An 18,328-nucleotide genomic window follows, 5' to 3' on the forward strand; every position below is an offset into this window, starting at 1 on the left:
AAAAAGGGGGAAAACCCCCCAAGCGGGGTTTTTTTTTTTTTTTTTTTGTAGTGCAAGCTTTCTGTTGCTTGTTTCTCTGCGTAGGGACCCGTCGTGTTTCGTTGCTTCAGAGTTTTGATGCTGGTGATGAGATGGATCTGGAGTTAAAGTCTGTTGAGAAAAACACTCTTGCTCTTCCTCTTTCTGTGGCGCAGCGTGGCAGCTCAGCGCACTGCGCTCCCCGAGACGCCTAAAAATAACAAGCTCGGAGAAGCACCTCCCCGAAGCGTTATTTAAGCTATTGTTTAATTTAAGTGTAAGATCTGTGTGTCACTGGCATTTTCGACTAACGAAATAGTCCTCCGAGGAAATAACAGTGGAAGCAATGAAACTTGGTTGGGAGCAGAGGGAGTCAGCGGGGCTTTGGGCTGCTCGATGGGTGCGGGTGGCGAGGTTAGGGCAGGGCTGGGCGCGTGGAGCAGCACCGGGGATGGACGGGCACTAGGAGGGGACTTGTGATTGGAAAGTGCTGTGTGCTTGGCAAGGTTTTCTGCCATCCAGGAGGCAGGCTGCTTGCTCAGGCGTTGCTTTTCGGAGGTTCCGTTTCTGACCTGGAGGAGACAGCCAGCACGCAGAAGTGGGCACCGCCAAAATCAGGAAGTAACCGGCCGAGCAGGGGATGGTGTTGAAAATGCTCTTCGAAGAGTGATCTTCTTATTCTTGCGTGACTTCTCGTTCTCAATTCAAGTCCAGGCTAAAACCTGGGTGGTGGATGGCTTGCAGGATTCCCGTGTGCGCTTGGTGAGAGCAGGCTTTCCTTGCACGGTGCCTCCGATCGGCTCGAACAGCAGAAAACGCAAACCACGAGTCAACGTCGGAAACTACGTGGTTGCAAACTGAAACAGAAACTGTTCCTGCACCGAGCTGCTCCTTCACAGCGATTCCCCGCTTGTGTGTGGGGTGTGAGTGCTGAAGGAGGGGAAATGCACGCTCAGAGCCTTCCTGCAAGCTCGGCCTGCTTTGCCGCGTGCATTTATTATTTTTTTTTTTCTCAGAATTAGCCTTGAGTTTGAGGCCTGGTTTCCATCTCATCATTGAAACGTTGCTGGAGGCTGCGTTTCTCTCGGCGTACGTTTTATTTTGTTGTGAAATAAACATGATGCCTGCCTGAATTACATGGGAGATCATTGAGGGCGATGCTGATGAAGCTTCCTGCTGGAGATGCGCGTGTTTTGCCCGTAGGCGGTTTTAAGGAGATGTCTGTCTTGTGTGCCAGGGACAGACAGTATCCAAAGTCACTATAAAAAATGTATGCTTTTATTTTATTTATTTATTTATTTATTTTTTTCTTCTGATCATGAATAATTGAGCATTTCTTTGTCGGGATACAGCCTGATAAGCTCCCATGCCTTTCTTTTTAGGAGTGCTGGAGACGCTCAGTTGTGTGATTTCCCAGAGGAGCTACGGATTAAATCTGAGCTTTAAAATAGAAGAAATATATATATCGTCCTCTGGAACATCACATAATGGATAATGTGTGCATGCTGATATATATTAACATTTATATACAGTACAGTTCTTGGAAAATTTGAGTCATGGGGAAAAATAGTCTTCATCTGAGCAACGCAATGTAATTATACAGCCTTTGGGTTGGGTTTCTGAGGGCTGTAGCAGTCTGGAGGCCCAAGTCCAGAAGTGGAGAAGTAGGGGAGAAAATGAACAAGACAGACAGCAAATGTAATACATGGATAGATACAGATGACAGATTATAGGTCTTCTGAATGAAATTTCACTTGCTTATTTCTAGTTGGAACTGGATGGTCTTTGAGGTCCCCTCCAACCTAAGCTGTTCTGTGATTCTCTGTTACAAACCCAACCTTGCAGGTTGCTCAGCCACTTCCCTACCAACAGTACAGCTTTCTAAATACGTTTTTTTTCCATTTGCCATTGTTCACTTAAGCTTTCTTAGCCCATTCCTGGTGGAACATCCCGCTTGTGAGCTGTCACTGCTCTACACACAACCGTGGTTTCCCTCCCTTTGCAGGCAGTCAGCAGCTTTGCACTTCCATGGAGGTTTTATCCATGTGTCTTCAAACAATTCGCAGACTAATTAAGGCTCAGAACCCTACTGTGAAATAGGTAAATATTAGTTTTCCACATCTCTAACATGGCATAATAACGACGTTAATGGGATTTACCTGTATGGCTCTGTAGCAATAACAAAGCAAGTTGTCTGGCCCTGTCAGTGCTGCTCACTCTTCTCAGTGGGATAACTCATTAGTAACTAGAGAAAAACTGATACCAAGGGTACAGTAAGTAGAACATAAATTGCTGAAGCTGTGAAGCTTTCTGACTTTCAGCAGTAGTCTAAGAGTTGCAGCAGACACACTGGAGGGCTCTGGCCATCGGTTCCATTACGGATTCATTGCGGGTTGGGGACCAGGCAGTGTTTGCTGCAAGCCCCTAAATGCTGTCCTGGTTCCTTCCAAGCAGTGCTCTGTTAAGGAGGGAGCAGAGCAACCTGCAGCGCCTGCATTGGGCGGGGACCCCGAGATACGCAGAACGGTTTCCACAAGAACCGAGATGCTTCTATCAATAATTTCTTCCATTAAAAGGGGAAGAAGCCAGGAGAGAAGGAGAACCATCTGTTTCTCCATCTTCAGCTCTCAGCAGCTCTCCTCTCGCCGAGTGCACGGGAAGGCTTTGAGATTCACGTGGGAGAATTCTGTGCCCTGTCCCTACCGCGGCGGTTTTGCAACTCGTGCACTGACCCATGCTGCTGCCCGCGGTGTGACAGCCTGGCCGGTGTTGCTGCGAGCAGTTTGTTGCTTTGCTTGGTTCTTTAGAGCGGTCGAGGTCCCTCGTGGTGCTTGCTGAGGGCATCGGAGGATGGGCAGTCCCTTCCTGCTGTCATGGCTTGCAGTGCTGTGCAGGAGCAGCGTGTGTTCGGGATCAGGGGGTGTGGACCTGCATCGCCGAAGCCATTTTTAAAAGTTGTTTCACCGAAAAATAGTGCTCCAGGAGGTGACTGTCACGTCCTTCACAGGGACTGAGAGTTCTTGTGACGTAGGGAAAGAGCTGATGAAACGAGTTCCAAACAACAGCGGTGACATTTAAAGCTGCTAATGCTTGTTAGCTCGCTAATAGCTTGCTGGTAGCTGCTAATGCCACTTACTTGTAAATCTAAGGAACTCCCACCACTTCCACAAGTGAGAAAAGAACAGAACTCGAGCGCTCTGTGCTTCTCAGTCAGCTTTAGTGAAGGAATTCAGGCACATTCTTTGCAGCTGATTGAAACAGAATGCTTCAGTGCTGTGCTTAGTTGTCACGTTAAAAGTGAGAATATTTTTACATATCTTTGTTTAGCGATGTAGTGATGTTAGTTCGAGGTGTTCCAGTGATCATTTTTGTTCTGTGCAAACTTTTATTTCCTTCTTCTTCCCTCCCCCCCCCCCTTTCATATGTGAAGTGCCTTTGATACTCCCCTTCCCATGCGTGCATCCATCTCCTTTTGTCAGCACGGGCTCTGCACATGAAGGTAGATGAGCGTACAACAAGCACACGCTGAATGTGCTTTGGAGATAACTTTTCCCCATTCCGTTCTTTTCACGGCTTTGAAAAACGATCCATCACAAAGCTCAAAATTCAGAGGTGCGTTTCTCGAGGCTCTTGCTAAGGTGACCCGTGTGGTTTTGTTGTTGAGGCAAAGATCCAGATCAGCAGCGGTGGGTGAAGCGGAGACCTCTTATTTTCGTATCATGATTCAGAGCTGCGTGATAAGAATAGAGCACATGCCCCTTTTCCTTGGAAATCCGTATGTTGGCCGCTGTTAGCTTAGTGCATGAGCTCTGCCTTGTAAGCTGGCGTTGTCAGGGGTGTGACACCATTGGGGATATCCCTGTGGAAGGACAGCACAGCGCTGCTGCTCTCAGGCTGCTGGGAGGCATAGAATCACAGCACGGCTGGAGTTGGAAGGGGTCCTTAAAGCTCATCTTGTGCAGCTCCCCTGCAACGAGCGTGCCTGGGAGTAGGGATTTTCTTTAAAGACACTTGACCTGATGCAAAGTTTATTTTTGTGTAATGATTTGTGGAAGTTATTAAACCAGCTACCTGGCAACTGGCAGACTCGTTTGGCCTCATTTTGCTTCTGCTCTTGGAAAACTGCTCTGCGCTCATCACCAGTGTACGCGAGTGCTGTCCTGTAAAATCTAATTTGTTCTTTTATCCTGCTTTTTCCGTGCAGAGTTATGTTTTAATTTGATATGATCTATTATTTTTAATGAAGAGTGAACGTGCATCAGGCTCGATTGGAAGAAACAGGTTAAAGGCAGCTAGCTCAGAGTGGGTAGGGAAAGCCACGGTGCCTTTGGGGCTGCAAGGTGTGCGTGGCTCTGTGCTGCCAAACCCTGCTCTCCTGGTGAGCTCTCCTGGCACTTCAGGTCTCTTTGTGCCTGAACGAGGGAATCGTCGCTTGTCTCAAATCTGGAGCTTTTAGGGGGGTCTTAATTATCCTGTGCTTTGGCAACTGAGTGTGTTTACCGTGCAGAGTGAGACCTTGAACTTGACTGGGTATTCTGGGACAGCGTGGACTGGTTCGAGGTACTTACGTGGTTTAATCATAGACCTCTGTTCCTGACTTCTGGTGTCTGAAACCGAGACCCATGACTGGGATTGAAACACGAGGTGGTTTCCCAGCAGTTCTGCAGGGTGGCTTTGCTGGAGGCGAGGTGGCCATCCCTGTGCTTACATTCCTCTGGGTTCTGGTGGGCAAAAGCAGCCGAATAGCAAAGACTGGGAGAGATCTGAGAGGGACTCGGGGGAGAGACCTTTATTTAAGCACCCCATATGAGGAAAGACATGGGTATTGCGGGACACAGCAGGAGGACCTGACCGTCCAACTGCACGCAGGTGTCCCCATGGGCTCCGGTCTCCTCCTCCTATTTATACACAGCACGTTCAGTTAGGATTTGGAAGCAGCTTGACATTTTTGTTTTCTAATTCGCTGTTTTGCTTACTAGAAGGAGTCGGCATCAGCACGTTGGACCACGTTCAGGTCTGCTGTAAATAGATGCAGCCTCCTTTCAGTCTGTGGCACTGCGAATCCCCGCGTCAGGGCTCAGCTGCCTATTTTTAGCTGTGCTGACTTACCTGCTCGCTTCTGTTTGCTTTAATAAGATTTTTATTTACTCCCGTTCAAAGGAAATTTGAATCGGATACTAATAAAGTTCCAGCTCGGATTAGATAAGTAGCTCTTTATCCGAGGCTGTTTTATGATGGAGTTCCTCATTAGTTTTGTTATTATCAGTCTGTGCTGTGTATGAATTGAGGATGGGGACGTGGCGTGATGAATGCAGGGCGACCTTTAGACCGCGGCACGGCGGTGAGCGCCATGTCGGTGATGGGGCTTACTGCAAATAATGGCATTGGGCAAACTCAGCTCTGCAGGATCGCCCATAAGAAAGAAGTGAGAAAAAAGGACTGCCCAGAGGCTGGGGAGGCACGGCCTGGAGTGAGCTGCCGTCTTGTTCTCACGTGCCTGCCTTATTAATTTCATCCATCACTTGGGTGCTACCAGTATTTTTTTCCTTAGCAGCTACTGATCCGGTTGTTGGAGAAATGATATAGCATAGAAGGAGAAATCTTGAAAGCAAAAAGCTGTCAACATCTTTATTTCATAAATAATTGCCGGTTCCTTTCAGCTGTTACTTAACGCTATCATTTCTTTAATTCCTGCTTTCTGTTCTTGGCCTCGCTTGCAGCGTGCAGCTATCGGCGCTTATTGTGCTCTGCGTCAGCTCTCCCCGAACTCCTTAGAACTCCTGTCACTACTTCAGCGCTGCTTCTGTCAATTAGTTTTGCTATTATCTGAAAGCTGTGCTTCCTGGCTCATAATTTTTCGCTCCATCTCTGAGCATCCGTACAAGAAGAGCGATACATCCTTTATGCTGCGGTGGAAGTGCAGACTCCGCTGCAGCTGACTCCTGGAGCAGCGCCTGTCGCACGCTGGTGGTGCCTCGTCCTTCTTGTGGCTTGGTCCTGGTATAACTTCTGAAAAGAAAAACATACATGGAAAGCTTTCTTATGGGGAGATTGGTTCTGGGACGCAGAGTGCGCTCCGCTGCTGGCTGGTGGTCCCGAAGGAATGGCAGTGCTGGGGTGGGCGTGAGGTGAGGTGCAGCATCCCTTGTTCATGAGAAGAGTGTGCCAGAAGCCCTTCTTAATATAGATATAATATGTAACATATATATGACTGTATAACGTGCACATGCATCCGTGTGTCTTAGCAGATGCACACATGAATGCTCTGGTCGATGGGTTTTTCAAAGGAAGAGAGAGAGAGCTCTTTTAACACCAGCCTAACTGCTATCAAGCAGCATTCCTGAACTGGGAACAAATAGACTTTCCTCAGAAGAAAATGGTGGACGGCAGATGCATTGAGGAGCTGTCAGAGTTCCCAGGTTCTTCTTTTGCACGTGTCTTTTTATTTTTTCTCATCGCAGTGCAATGAAGGACAAAAGCATCTCGGTGAGAAGTGCAGCAGCCTGGTATTGATTGCTCCTCGTCCCCTGCCCATCTCACGGGGCTGCAGTGTTGGCAGGAGCTCTGCTGAGGAGTTGTGCTGCTCTATTTTCACACCCCTCCCACGGTCGCCTCTGTGGGTTTATTTTGTTTGTGGGTTTCGTTGGTGAGGAGCCAGCATCTGGGAACACGCCAGGGATTTTTCTTTCACCGCACTCATCGCTGTTTGTGCCACTCTTTGGTCTCTTAATTACACAACTGTAATCTCCTTTTGGTTCGTTGTCCAAATAAAAGTCCAGTCTGGTCAGCATTATTTTGCTCTGATGTTTCCATCACGTGTAAAAGAAGAGTGAATGAGCCAGGTTGATTTCCGTAAGTGCCATTGCTGGAGATGCAGAAATGCTCCGTTTTGGTCCTCAGGTTTGCTCCAGGTGGGGTTTATGGGATGTTTCCCATGCAGACAGTGGGCTGCAGGATGATCTGTGCTTTGGGGCTGAGTTTGCCATTCTCGGGTGCTGCTGCCCTGGGTGGTGATTGCAGATGGCTTCCAAGGAAATGGCAGACTCCTTCTGTTTTCAAAAAAACCAACCAACTGCAAACCCAACTGGCTGTGAAGTATTTCAAGAGCGATTCTTTGCGGTGAGAATAATTGGAAAGTTTGGAGATGCTCAGAAGATCGTTTCTTAATTAGATTTCTGTCCTTATGTAGCGAACAAAACCCAGTTTGTGTGATTGTCCAAATATCATCCTAATCAGCCGAGTGAGTCAGGCAAAGCACTGCAGCTGTCTGCTCATCTTCCCTTCTTTGGCATCTATTTATGGCTAAACCAAGGGGTTCCTGGGGAAAACAAGCTCTGCTAATAGGAAACTTAGCCGGGGATCCTAAAGTAGCCGGGGGGGGGCTACCAGGAAGCTTTTGGTTATGCATAAACGTGGCCTTCCGTTGCCTGCTCCGTGTTGGTTTTGCCTCTGAGCAGTTTGTGCTTTTTGTCTCATTTAGGTCTCTGACAAAATGAGGTGGCAGCAGGGGATGGGCGCGACGTGGTGTTGGTAGCTGCTCCCTGCAGTGCTGGAAGGGACTTGGCAGTGCACGGAACGGGTTTTGTTTGTGAGAGCGTGGTGTGCTTCAGAAAACACGAGGTGGTGCAGGGGGCCGTGCTGTTCCTTAGTTGACCACGCAATTAGTAACGTAATTTACCTATAAGTTTAAATTACGTTGATGCTTAATAAAAGTAAAACAGAGCAGAGTTGTGTGCAGCTGGGTGAGTTGAAAATGAGCGTTTTATGCCTCGATATATATTGGTGTGTGTATATATTGAGTGGTGACTTTGAAATACCAGCGTCAGGCAGAGGGCTTGGGTGATAGGTGCCAATGTGCAGCACGCAGCAGGTACCCACACTGCCTCCGTGGGGCAGAGCTGAAAGCACTCGTAATGGAAGAGGCTCCTCCGCAGGCTGCAGGGGCTTTAAATCACTTGCAAAGGAACTGTAAAGGCTCTGATGTCATTCATGGCGCTGTAAAATCCATTAGTGGTAACATTAACTAGCAATTGTAAAAGCAAAATGTGGAAGGAGTTGGTTTTTTTATCGCTAAAGTGTGAGATTCTAAGAAGCAAAGTGCTTGAATAATATCTGGTTTTTACTCCGAAAAACGCCACGGGGATGTGACCGGGAAAGAGGAACGGAATATTTCCACGTGTTGTGTGAACATCTCATGAGCTCCTCAGCAGGTAGGGATAGGAATATGCTTAATATACCCGTGGGAGATGAACGAGTTTGACCATCATCTTCTATTCAGAATGCTGTGGAGTTGCTGTGGAATCGATATCGCTCAGCTGTGGCAGTCAGGGATACTAACACAGGTGTACGCAGCCCAGTGGGGCTACCAGGGCTTGTCTGATAGCAATAGTATGGAAAGTTTGAGCAATGATGTGTTTGCTCTGATTATTTTTTTCAGGATTTTTGCTCTTCAAAGACTATTGCATGAATGAAATCGATGAAGCCGTCCCTCAGCTGAAGTTCTACGAAGAGGTAAGCTGCGTCCTGCGGAAACACGGAGAGGGTGGTGGAGAGGAGGAGGATGCTAATGGAGATTGAAGCACCTTTAGGCTTATTGGTATTTTCTGTTGTGAGTTGCACGCTTTTGCTGTGGGTCATCTGAACTCCTTCTAAGAACTCAGCAGTAGATCGGGTTCACCTCTGCTTGTCGAGGATCCCTGATACCTCATTGTTAAGCCGGTTCCATTTTTGAGAAATGAGGTAAACTTTTGATCTGCGCCGCTGCAGGCGACGATAAATCTCAGTTCTTCCACAAACAGAGATGAGGCGAAAGCGAATAACATCTGCCAGCTCCCAGTGGAACGAGAGCAGTAGGTTCCTTCTCTCAAAAAGACCTGGAAGCAGAACCAGTACTTGTTACTACAGCTGACGTGGGACGTGAATTCTCATCCATGGCTGCTAGGGAAGGATTTTGCTGCCTCTGCAAGGGACGCCCGCGTGCTCCTGCTGCGTGCAGCCCCTGCCTGACGCTAAGTATAGCTGTTGAGGTGGCAGTTTGGGTGCAAACATGCACGCGTGCCTTTACAGTGCAGCCTGGATTGCTCTGCGCTAATTAGAAGTGCTGCCTGAGATAACCTTGTGCTGATGAGCTGCGTTTTGTCTTGCTAGTGGGCTAACAGCGCAAATAGGGTAAGTGGGATCAGCGAGGAGATAAATGGCAAGTGCTCTGCTGTTCCCCCACTCAATTAGGCACTGCTTTCGGGGAAGAGGAATCTTTTTTCCATCATTTCCATCTTTTTTTTTTAATGCTGAAGATGTCGCTGTCAGAAGTAATCAGAAAGGCAAGTTGTAGCAGATTGTTTAGCAAGGTATTTTTAGGCACCTCTTTAGCTTTGAAACAATTTGAAATTGTATTTTTAGGTTATTAGCAAAGCCTTGCCTAAAAAGATGTTCAGTGCTTTGTCATGCACTTTTAGAAGAATCCTATTCAAGGTATTTAAAGAGGTTCATTACGTCTTCTGCTGTGATGTGCTGGATCCTTCAGCTTTTCTTCCTCATATCTTCGATTTACTTACCGCACTTATTACATGCGAAATAATTTGGGTACATTGCCACATTAAAAATCACTGGATGTAGATGGGCTCCGTACTCCAGGGATCGCGCTTTGCTGCAGCTTAAGTCACGATCGAGCGTTTAAGTGGATGAGTGATTCATCCGGATCGGTTTCAAATGCAAAAAAAAATAAATAAAATAAAAAAGAAGAAGGAAGAAAAAAAAAAAAAAAGAACGTCGAGGTGCTTGAAAGCTAATTGCAGTTTTTGAAAGCTTCTTTGTCAGCCGCTGCGCGAAGGTGAGCTGAGGTTGGCAGGGAAGCGCAGCAGGCAGCGATGTCCCTGCGGCTTTGGGGTGCTGTGCCCATGGGTTCTGCTGTCCATGGGCAGGAGGCTGAGTTCAGGTGACGGGCACCGGGGCTCCTCCGCTGCTTCTAATTGTTTTGAGGCATGGTATTAATTAAAAACAACGTTTCTGTGGTGAAGGTGTTTTGTATTGCTGTAATTATGAAATGGTCCCAAGGGGGAAGCGGTCACAGGTGGCGGTGGAACTTGTGCAAGATCATAGGCAGCAAACACAAGGGCTGGGCCAGGAGGGTCCTCAGCTTCATTCCGGGGCTCTTAGTTCAACCTGTGAGTAGAGCAGCTCCCGGGTCATGTTAAAACAAAAGCAAAACTGAGCTGAGGGAAACGCGCTGCAGCCACACAGCCAAAGGAAATGGAGCTTTGTGGGGATTTCAGGCAAAGGAGCTTCCTTGCATAAAAAAAGAATTAGGAGGGAAATCTCAGGTCACCTCTAAGTGCGGCAGTACACATCTTAGCTAAGAAAAAAAATGAAGTTAAATAAAGCTTCAGCCAAAGGGAAGTCCTTTGTTTACCAAAGACGTGACGGGTATTAACGATGTGCTCATCTGATGGGTCCTTCCTCTGGTGTTGCAGATCAAAGAGTACGAGAAGCTGGACTCCGAGGAGGAGCGCCTGAGCAGGAGCCGCCAGATCTACGACACGTACATCATGAAGGAGCTGCTCTCCTGCTCCCATGTGCGTAGCCCTCCCTTCCGACAGCAATCCCAACCCGTGCCAAATGAAAGGTTTCTGCAAGTACCACCAGAGCCAGCACAAGCCCACATCTCCTCCAGATGAAGCTTTCTCTCCCTGAGCTGTATTGATCAAGAAACGTTGAGATGTTGTACTGAGGGATGTGGTGTAGTGGGAAGTGCTGGTGATAGGTGGATGGTTGGACTGGATGATCTCGGAGGTGTTTGCCAACCTTGGTGGTTCTGTGATTCTATGAACACCTCGGTGTGCTCTCAACTGAAAGGAAAGTTGGGAGCGTGATTTGCTGTAGCTGTGTGGATGCTTTGGGTGAAGAGTTTGGGCAGTTCTCCTGTTAAGTGTCAAGTGCTGTCTCTGCAGTGGTGACGTGCCAACTTCTTTTTCTGGAACTGACCCTTTATGTGGTTTTGTTTTAATGAATTTGTTAGAATAGCATCATCCAGCCCTTCTCTCTCTTTTCCTCATCTTCCTTTCTCCTACCTTCCAGCTTTAGAATTGTCTTCCTGTACCATTTTGCATGTTTCACAGTACTATACTTTAGAGTAGCTACGTAGCATTCCTTGCATTATGTATATTTATTCCTACAGTTAGAAGGACAGCAGCTCTGAGACCTTCAAGGAACCATTTCCAGCTGTTTGAAATCTTTCTTTGTCTTCTTTTTTCCAAAGCCTTTCTCCAAACAAGCTGTAGATCACGTGCAAACGCATCTATCCAAGAAGCAAGTGCCAGCCAGCCTCTTCCAGGTGAGGTTCACACCGTCTGCTGACGTTTCCTTCTCTTATTTGACAGTAGGTGACGTTGTGCACGGAGACAAATGTGTTCTCACCGAGGCAGAATAAAATGGTACTGGTGAATGTTCTCTGTGATAGCAATACCAGAATGTTTCTCTCAGTTGAATAAAAATTATAAATGACCATTCTTCGTACGCAAAACGTTTATAAGCTCGTTTATGGAGGCTAAGTGTGCCTTGGTGCATTAGTGGAATAGTTTTTAAATGGATGTAGTTTTAAGCCTTTAAATGCTTTAGAGTGAATCACTTTACATCAAGAGGGTAGAACTTACCGTTGTCATAATTGTCAGCATCAACCAAACTATAGTGGGGAATTTGTCTTAATGTTGCAGTGGTGTGAAATCCTTGAGAACGTTTTCCCACCTTCTCTCAGTTAAAGGTGTACGAATTCATAGTTGATTAAGGTGAGGAATTAAGTTGTATGAACTTGGGTGTTTTCTGACTCTCCCCAAGACAAAATGCAATCAGGAGTTACCTTTTTAAACAGGAGTTTCTGCACCACTGAAATGTTGGTGCTCGTTGTTATTATTTTTTTCAGTCTTTCTAATATTCTGAATCATTAAGAAAGTATAAGATTGGCGTATCCTCCATCTGAGTATAAAAATAAGTGCTGTTCTGGCTCTCTTGCTGAATTATTAATCTCCTGTGGTTTTGTGTAGTTTAGAAGATAAAGAAGTGAGACGTGAAGTATTTTTTTGTATTGCTGCAGCTGCAATACGGATTGACACAAAACAAGAAATTCAGATGTATGCTAATTTTTACAGTTAGATGCACTGAGCCAGTTTGTTTGTGCAGATAACGAAGCTCACCAATCAGGGGAGTGTTTATAAGCTCACACTTCTTTGATGTCGATCTTTGTGAAGATTGCCCCTGCCTGATGGTTCTTCCTGCTCGGTGAACTGTTTTTAATGTGGCAATTAGGTGAAGTGACAAATTGATACCTACACTGCTTGAGTTACATCTCCCTGCTAATTGGGTTGGGATTTGGGATCGCTGCATGCTGGCACGCATCACGAGGAAGCACTTCTGCTTAGAAGAAGCCCCTTGGGAGCTGAGGGTGCTTCCTTACTCAGGAGGCAAGCGCAGAGGATGGGCCCAGCTGCAGCTCTGGGCAGTGCAGAGCAAGGACCCTGTGGGAGGAGATGTGCACTGTGATCACTTTGCAGGAGCTGCTGTCCATTTATAGGGGCTGTACGCAGGATTCACTCAGCTCTCCCCAAGGGAAACCCTGAAGGTTTTCAAGCCCGTGACAATATTCGGTGCTTCACTTCAGGGCACCTCTTCAGGTTCCTAAAGCTCAGTGAAGCTGAAGTGCTCGCCTCAGCTTTATCCAGGGAAAACGTAGGAAATGCTGCAGGTACACGGGGCCGTGTACAGCGTGTGCAGAGAATTCTTCATCTGTCTGGATTTAGACTTGCTGCAGATTCCCAAGTGACTGAGATAGGTGAGATCTACAGGCAGCTAGCTGCAAACCCTAGCGTAGGAATTGTATGTGTGGGGTGGGGGTGCACGGCCAGCTCAGTGCATGCTTACATTTACCTGTGGCTCTTCATCCTTTGCAGCCATATATAGAAGAAATCTGTGATAGCCTCCGAGGAAAAATATTCCAAAAATTTATGGAAAGGTATGGATGTGAGTTGTTATTCTGTGAACTTTCTACCTACCGTAGCAGGAAGTCAGGTCCCTTAAGTACTGCTGTAAAATAAGGCTAAACATGCTTAGTAACCTTCGTTTAATGATTAGTTAGCGTGCCGTCTGCAGGCTTTACAAGTGACTCCATAGAACTGTTATTCCTTATTTTGAAAATAAAGGCTGAATTATTTATGTGGAAATGGGAGACTGCTTTTTGGCAGCAGCTTGTGCTATTATTTATGTTTTTCCTACGTTAAGATAAAAATGAGTTTAAAACGTCCCTTGGAGGATACAGAGGTTCATTAACATAAATGGCGCTGCCTCTGTTTTCTTTTAATTACATTTCCCTTTATGTCATTTGATTGTTCCTTAGTTCCAAAGTTAGTTGTTTTTAAAAATTAACATTCTGTGGGGGAGACGTGAGGGCACAGCGAGCGCTTACAGCTGCAGCCATGCTCCTAGCTGACGGCCTGCTCTTACAGGGATGTCAGGCATGAGAGATGTGCTGCCTAGCGGGTGGTTTTTGGCTGGGGGTGGGATGACAGTTGCCTAAAAGCAGGGCTGTGCTGGTGAATGCTGCAGCACGCCGCATTGCACGTCAAGTCTTCAGCATCAGAGTCTGGTTGCTTTCTATGATACCTTACACGGGAGTCTCAGATAACTTTTAAACTTTTTTTCCTACAGTGACAAGTTTACTAGATTCTGTCAATGGAAAAATGTAGAGCTAAATATTCATGTAAGTACTTACACGTATATTTATCTTGTCAAAGGCTGATGCAGGGAAGAAAACGTTCAGTTTTGAAGCCTGCTTCTCAAAAGCCCTCATCAGGTTACTGATACGCTGCTCTATCCGTAGACACGCAGTCCTTACAGTTCCTTCTGGACGTCCCTCTGCCTGCCCTGGCAGCTTTGGGATTTCTGTGGTTCAGCAAGAGGCTTCAGCAAGAGGCTGAGCTGCTCCAGTTGTTTCCCCCTCTCAGCCCTGTCCCACTGCAGCCGTGTCCCCAGCACTGACCTCAGCCCTTCTTTGGCCTCCACCATTGTCCCTCTGCACCGCTGCTGTGTGGCAGTGTAGGAGCAGCATCCTCTGCTGCAGGCTCTGTATGAGCGAGGCCATCTGCCTTCAGCCAGGGCAGGCTCAGGGCTCCTTCTGTTGATTGTACTTCACGCCGTGGTGCCTGCAAGTACACTGAAATACAGACAGTAAGGAGCTCCTTTCCCCAAAACAGGAAATGCAATCTGGATGACAATAGCTAAGCCTCTTACTGAGAAAAAATAAAATCTTCTTTTTTGTTTTTCCTCCTGCTTACAGCTGACCATGAATGATTTTAGTGTACATAGAATAATTGGAAGAGGGGGATTTGGTGAAGTGTACGGTTGCAGAAAAGCAGACACTGGAAAAATGTGAGTATATCCCCACACGCTTTGTTTTAAAGGTAGCTGTTAACTTTGAACTCTGTAAGGAAATCCTACCAGTTATTTCGTACAGAATCACTGCAAAGCAGCGTTGCGTTGCCGTGTATTTCCTTGTAATTAAATTTGATCCCGAGAGGTCCTGATTTCTGGATCATCGTTGAGCTTTGCTTGATATTTGATCCTGCTATGTGCCATGCAGCAGGGCTCCAGTCGAGCAGCGCTCTTAAGCGTATCCTTCCTTTAAATGGTCCCGTCAGAATCAGTGGAGGCTGCACATGTGTTTAAAATTAAGTATGTGCTTAAATGATTTCCTGGCCCAGCGCCTCACTGTGCCAAACGATGTCTCTGTGAAAACGTGGTGATTGGGCGAGGTGTTATCTCTCATCTGCTGAAGGTTGCTGTCCTTGCAACGAATCCCGTCAGCTCATTGGTGCTAGCAGTGCTGGAGGATGGCAGAGGAGCACGAGAGCGGCGCTGCTCGGTCTGCAGGGTCATGCCTGGGCCGAGGCTGAGCGTGGCATTCTACATTTGTGTCATTGCATAAGTTTCTGCCCTGATGAGTGCATGTTTCCCTGGCAAAAGCAGCGATGCTTGCGTTTGGAAGAACGTGGTTCAGTGCTGGATTTGATTTCACAGAGCTCTCAGTGGGAACTCCAAGATCTTTTCCCGGTCTCACCATTCACACACTTCTCCTAATCAACAGATTTCAATTTCTAGGCATAATTGTCCCATTATGCCCCGTTTTGAACATCTGGGCATTGATTTAACAAACTGTTCTCAATGTTGGTTTGTTTGGTTTTTTTTTTTTCCTTTTCATCTTGCTCTTCTCCTAATAATTTTAGCCCAGGGACCATCCTTACATGTTTCTGTCCTACCCAAGCATGGTGTGTTTGGAGTGCCACGTCTGCAGTTACAGCTGGCTTCACTAGTGTTTGTGTGTGTGTGTGTGTGTGCTTCGCATCCTCGATAATAATAAAGTTCTGAGCAATTAACGAGTGGAAGGCATCTTAATGTTACCGTCACACTCAGTATTTTTGCAGTGACCTCAAGGACTGATATTAATGCTGCTACTAACAGTGCTGTCTTTATTCTTGCTTTGGTGCTTTTTTTGTCCATGTGCAATTCATGAATTTGTCCATGTACAAAAACAAATGTTTTATTCAGCTTGGGCCACACTGAGTAGGCATCTGCCCTGACAGGTCGTTCTCAGATTCCCAGCCATGTCCACGTCCAAGTTTTGCTGTGGCAGGAGGTAGACAGACCTCGGGACTAGCAAGGGAAGCAAAGCCAGCTTTCTCAGGTCTAAATAGTGAAGGAAGGCCAGGTGTGGGGAAGCCAGCCTTTCTCAGATACAAAGCGAAACGCTAGATGAGGTTCAGCGTCTGGGTATAGAGGTTTGGTTTAGTTCTTTCTTAATCCAAACCTGTTTACCCGTCCCCAATCCAGATCCCGACCACTCTAGATGGCTGCCTCTGCTGCACTTACTGCCTGCAAGGAGCTTGGGAAGCCAGCCCGCAAGGTAAACGCCATCGGTGTTCACTAACCCACAGACACACCTGAGGCTTTTTCACATCACCTCCTCCTAGGGCCTGTAGGCAGGGGCCGGATCCAGCTCAGGGAGCAGCCCGAAGGAGAGGGAGAGCAGAGCGTTGGGAGCACGCCGCTGGGGGTGAGGACGAGATGATGATTCCAGCAGCCCCAGCCGTCCGCGTGGAGCTGAGTGAAGGGCAGCGTGTGAAGCGTTATTTATAGGCACTGACTGCCTGCTCAGCAGGAGCACGTGCTGTGAATGCATTCCCTGTTTTAGAAACCCAGATGCCGGCCTGCTTGCTCTCACTCTCCCTGCTCTCACACGACACGTGCATGGCGAGCACGGCCTGCGACGCGAGATCCGAGCTTGGCTTACACTCAGTGGCCTCGTCCTAAAACCCACAGCTGCTCAGGGCTAGGAATCTTCCGTGGGAGAACGCTGCTGTCCTCCTCCGCTGCTGTCAGAGAGTGGGCCCCAGAGCATTGCATCCTCCTCTTGTTTGGCAGTCGTTAGGGCAACACTCTTTTTGGAGCGAAACGTCGCTAGTTTTTGTAATGCAGGTTGCAGAAGGTGATCAGAAAGCTTCATATCTAACATTTCTTTGGAGTAGGGAACAAATTTTGAACGCATATATATATAAAGCTCTGTGTGCACTCAAGATATTGCTTTCCTGGTAGAATTTAAACTGTCAGAATTGAATGGAACCGCGGTAGGGTCTCTGTTCCTTAATTCATACTGCAAATCCTTGCTTGTAGCTATTGCTAAATGGGTATGTGATATGTAATTCCTGTATCACTGCGGTTGTTTGGCACAGAATTGTTTGTTAAAGCACGTTTGTCTGTTAGGAGGCTTCTGCTGAAAATGTTTTAATTGTGTGAGATTTTGGAGCTCTCTTTGTTCAGCCGTGTAACGATGTTTTTAGTACTGGGTCGAAGTGTTTGAATTAAAGAGCCTGCTTGCAGGATACATTAATGAAGCATTGTGTAACTGCGAGTTAATCATACTGAGTACAGGAGGAAATCTTTTCTGGTTCTTGTTCTGAATGGTTATTATTTTCAGGTATGCAATGAAATGTTTAGATAAGAAGAGAATCAAGATGAAGCAAGGAGAAACATTAGCCTTAAATGAAAGAATTATGCTGTCTCTTGTCAGTACGGGAGTAAGTACTTGTTATTCTTATTTATTTTTGCATTTAACGTGGTAACTGCTCCATATAAAACGTATTCCAACAATTCATCTGTGTGTGTGAAATGGGAAAGTTAACTCCCCCCCACCCTGAGCCCTTCCCACTGATTCCAGCAGTGTGTCTGAGGTCAGAATGGACTCGCTTGCTTGCTGCTCAGCTTGGGTGCTTACAGAAACACGCATCTCAGGTGCGGAGCCTGGAGGAGGTTCCCATTGCTTCGCTAATTCTCCCTCTCACTTGATCTTCTCAATGTATGAATACCCACCTTGCATGTATTTGTACTTGAAATATTTCCAGCGTGGTATTCCGCCTTGTAAACAACATTTCCTTTTCTGCTGGCGTTACATAATGCTTCTGTAGAACGCGAGATGCTCTTTCAGCGAAAAAACTTCCTTCCAAGTTCTCCCTCCTTTCCCTGTGACTCCAGTGTTATCCACTGTGTCCGCTGAGTTTTTTTTATTTCCGTGAGCTCAGTAGCTGTCAAGAAGTAAAAGTAATCCTGCCCATGTAGCTACAAGTGTGTGTAAGATGAGGTGTGCTCAGGCAGCTGGGAGCAGGCCTCGGGGTGCCAGAACCTTCGAGCACGCTGCCCTCGTTAAGCAAAATTGAAATCAGCTCGTATCACCATGGTTACATGTGATGTTGGTAAAAAGGTTAATTTTCCTCATAACGGTTGCGTATGAATTCAGCGCTTGGTTCGCAGCTCAGGGTAAATACAACCCGTTTTTGCAGCCTGGTTAAAGAAGGGAGCGAGGAGGAGTTGCATGTGGTTCTGCTCTGGACGTGCAGGACAGCAGGTGTGCAAGCAGCGTGGTGTCTGCAGTGCAAGAGTGCTGCTTCGGCTCGCAAGACAGCGCAGAGAAAATGCTCTGCTTTCTTCCCAGAGATGAGATCTGTATTTTGGGGAGATTATGTAAATCCTGATTTGGGCTCTGCATTATCCAGAAGGATTAGCAAATGCTGATCCTTTTTTTTTTTTTAAGAAATCTCACTTGTGGTGCATTGAGCGTTGTTTTGTTCTGTAAGTGCACCTTAATGCACGCCCAGTGTCCTTGCTGTCCTCTGCCAGCCCCAGGGGGCTCCAGGTGGGTGTCCCCCCAGCCAGGCAGCCCGAGTTCTTGTGCAAGTACTTGGGTAAGTGCTTCAGGACAGAATTCTCACAGCCAGCC

At 46.9% G+C, this 18,328-nt stretch overlaps 1 protein-coding gene across 1 annotated transcript in view; it reads left to right on the plus strand.

Annotated features, from left to right (window-relative positions):
* Positions 1-18,328, plus strand: part of GRK3 (G protein-coupled receptor kinase 3) — a 41,710-nt gene that overhangs the window by 6,574 nt on the left and 16,808 nt on the right. The window contains exons 3-9 of the mRNA XM_021412400.1: positions 8,456-8,529; positions 10,488-10,589; positions 11,273-11,347; positions 12,957-13,018; positions 13,711-13,762; positions 14,339-14,430; positions 17,033-17,132. Coding sequence (XP_021268075.1) covers positions 8,456-8,529; positions 10,488-10,589; positions 11,273-11,347; positions 12,957-13,018; positions 13,711-13,762; positions 14,339-14,430; positions 17,033-17,132 — 557 coding nt within the window. The remainder of the gene's footprint in view (positions 1-8,455; positions 8,530-10,487; positions 10,590-11,272; positions 11,348-12,956; positions 13,019-13,710; positions 13,763-14,338; positions 14,431-17,032; positions 17,133-18,328) is intronic.

Source organism: Numida meleagris, chromosome 14 (genome assembly GCF_002078875.1).
Source record: "Numida meleagris isolate 19003 breed g44 Domestic line chromosome 14, NumMel1.0, whole genome shotgun sequence".
Lineage (NCBI taxonomy): Eukaryota > Metazoa > Chordata > Aves > Galliformes > Numididae > Numida > Numida meleagris.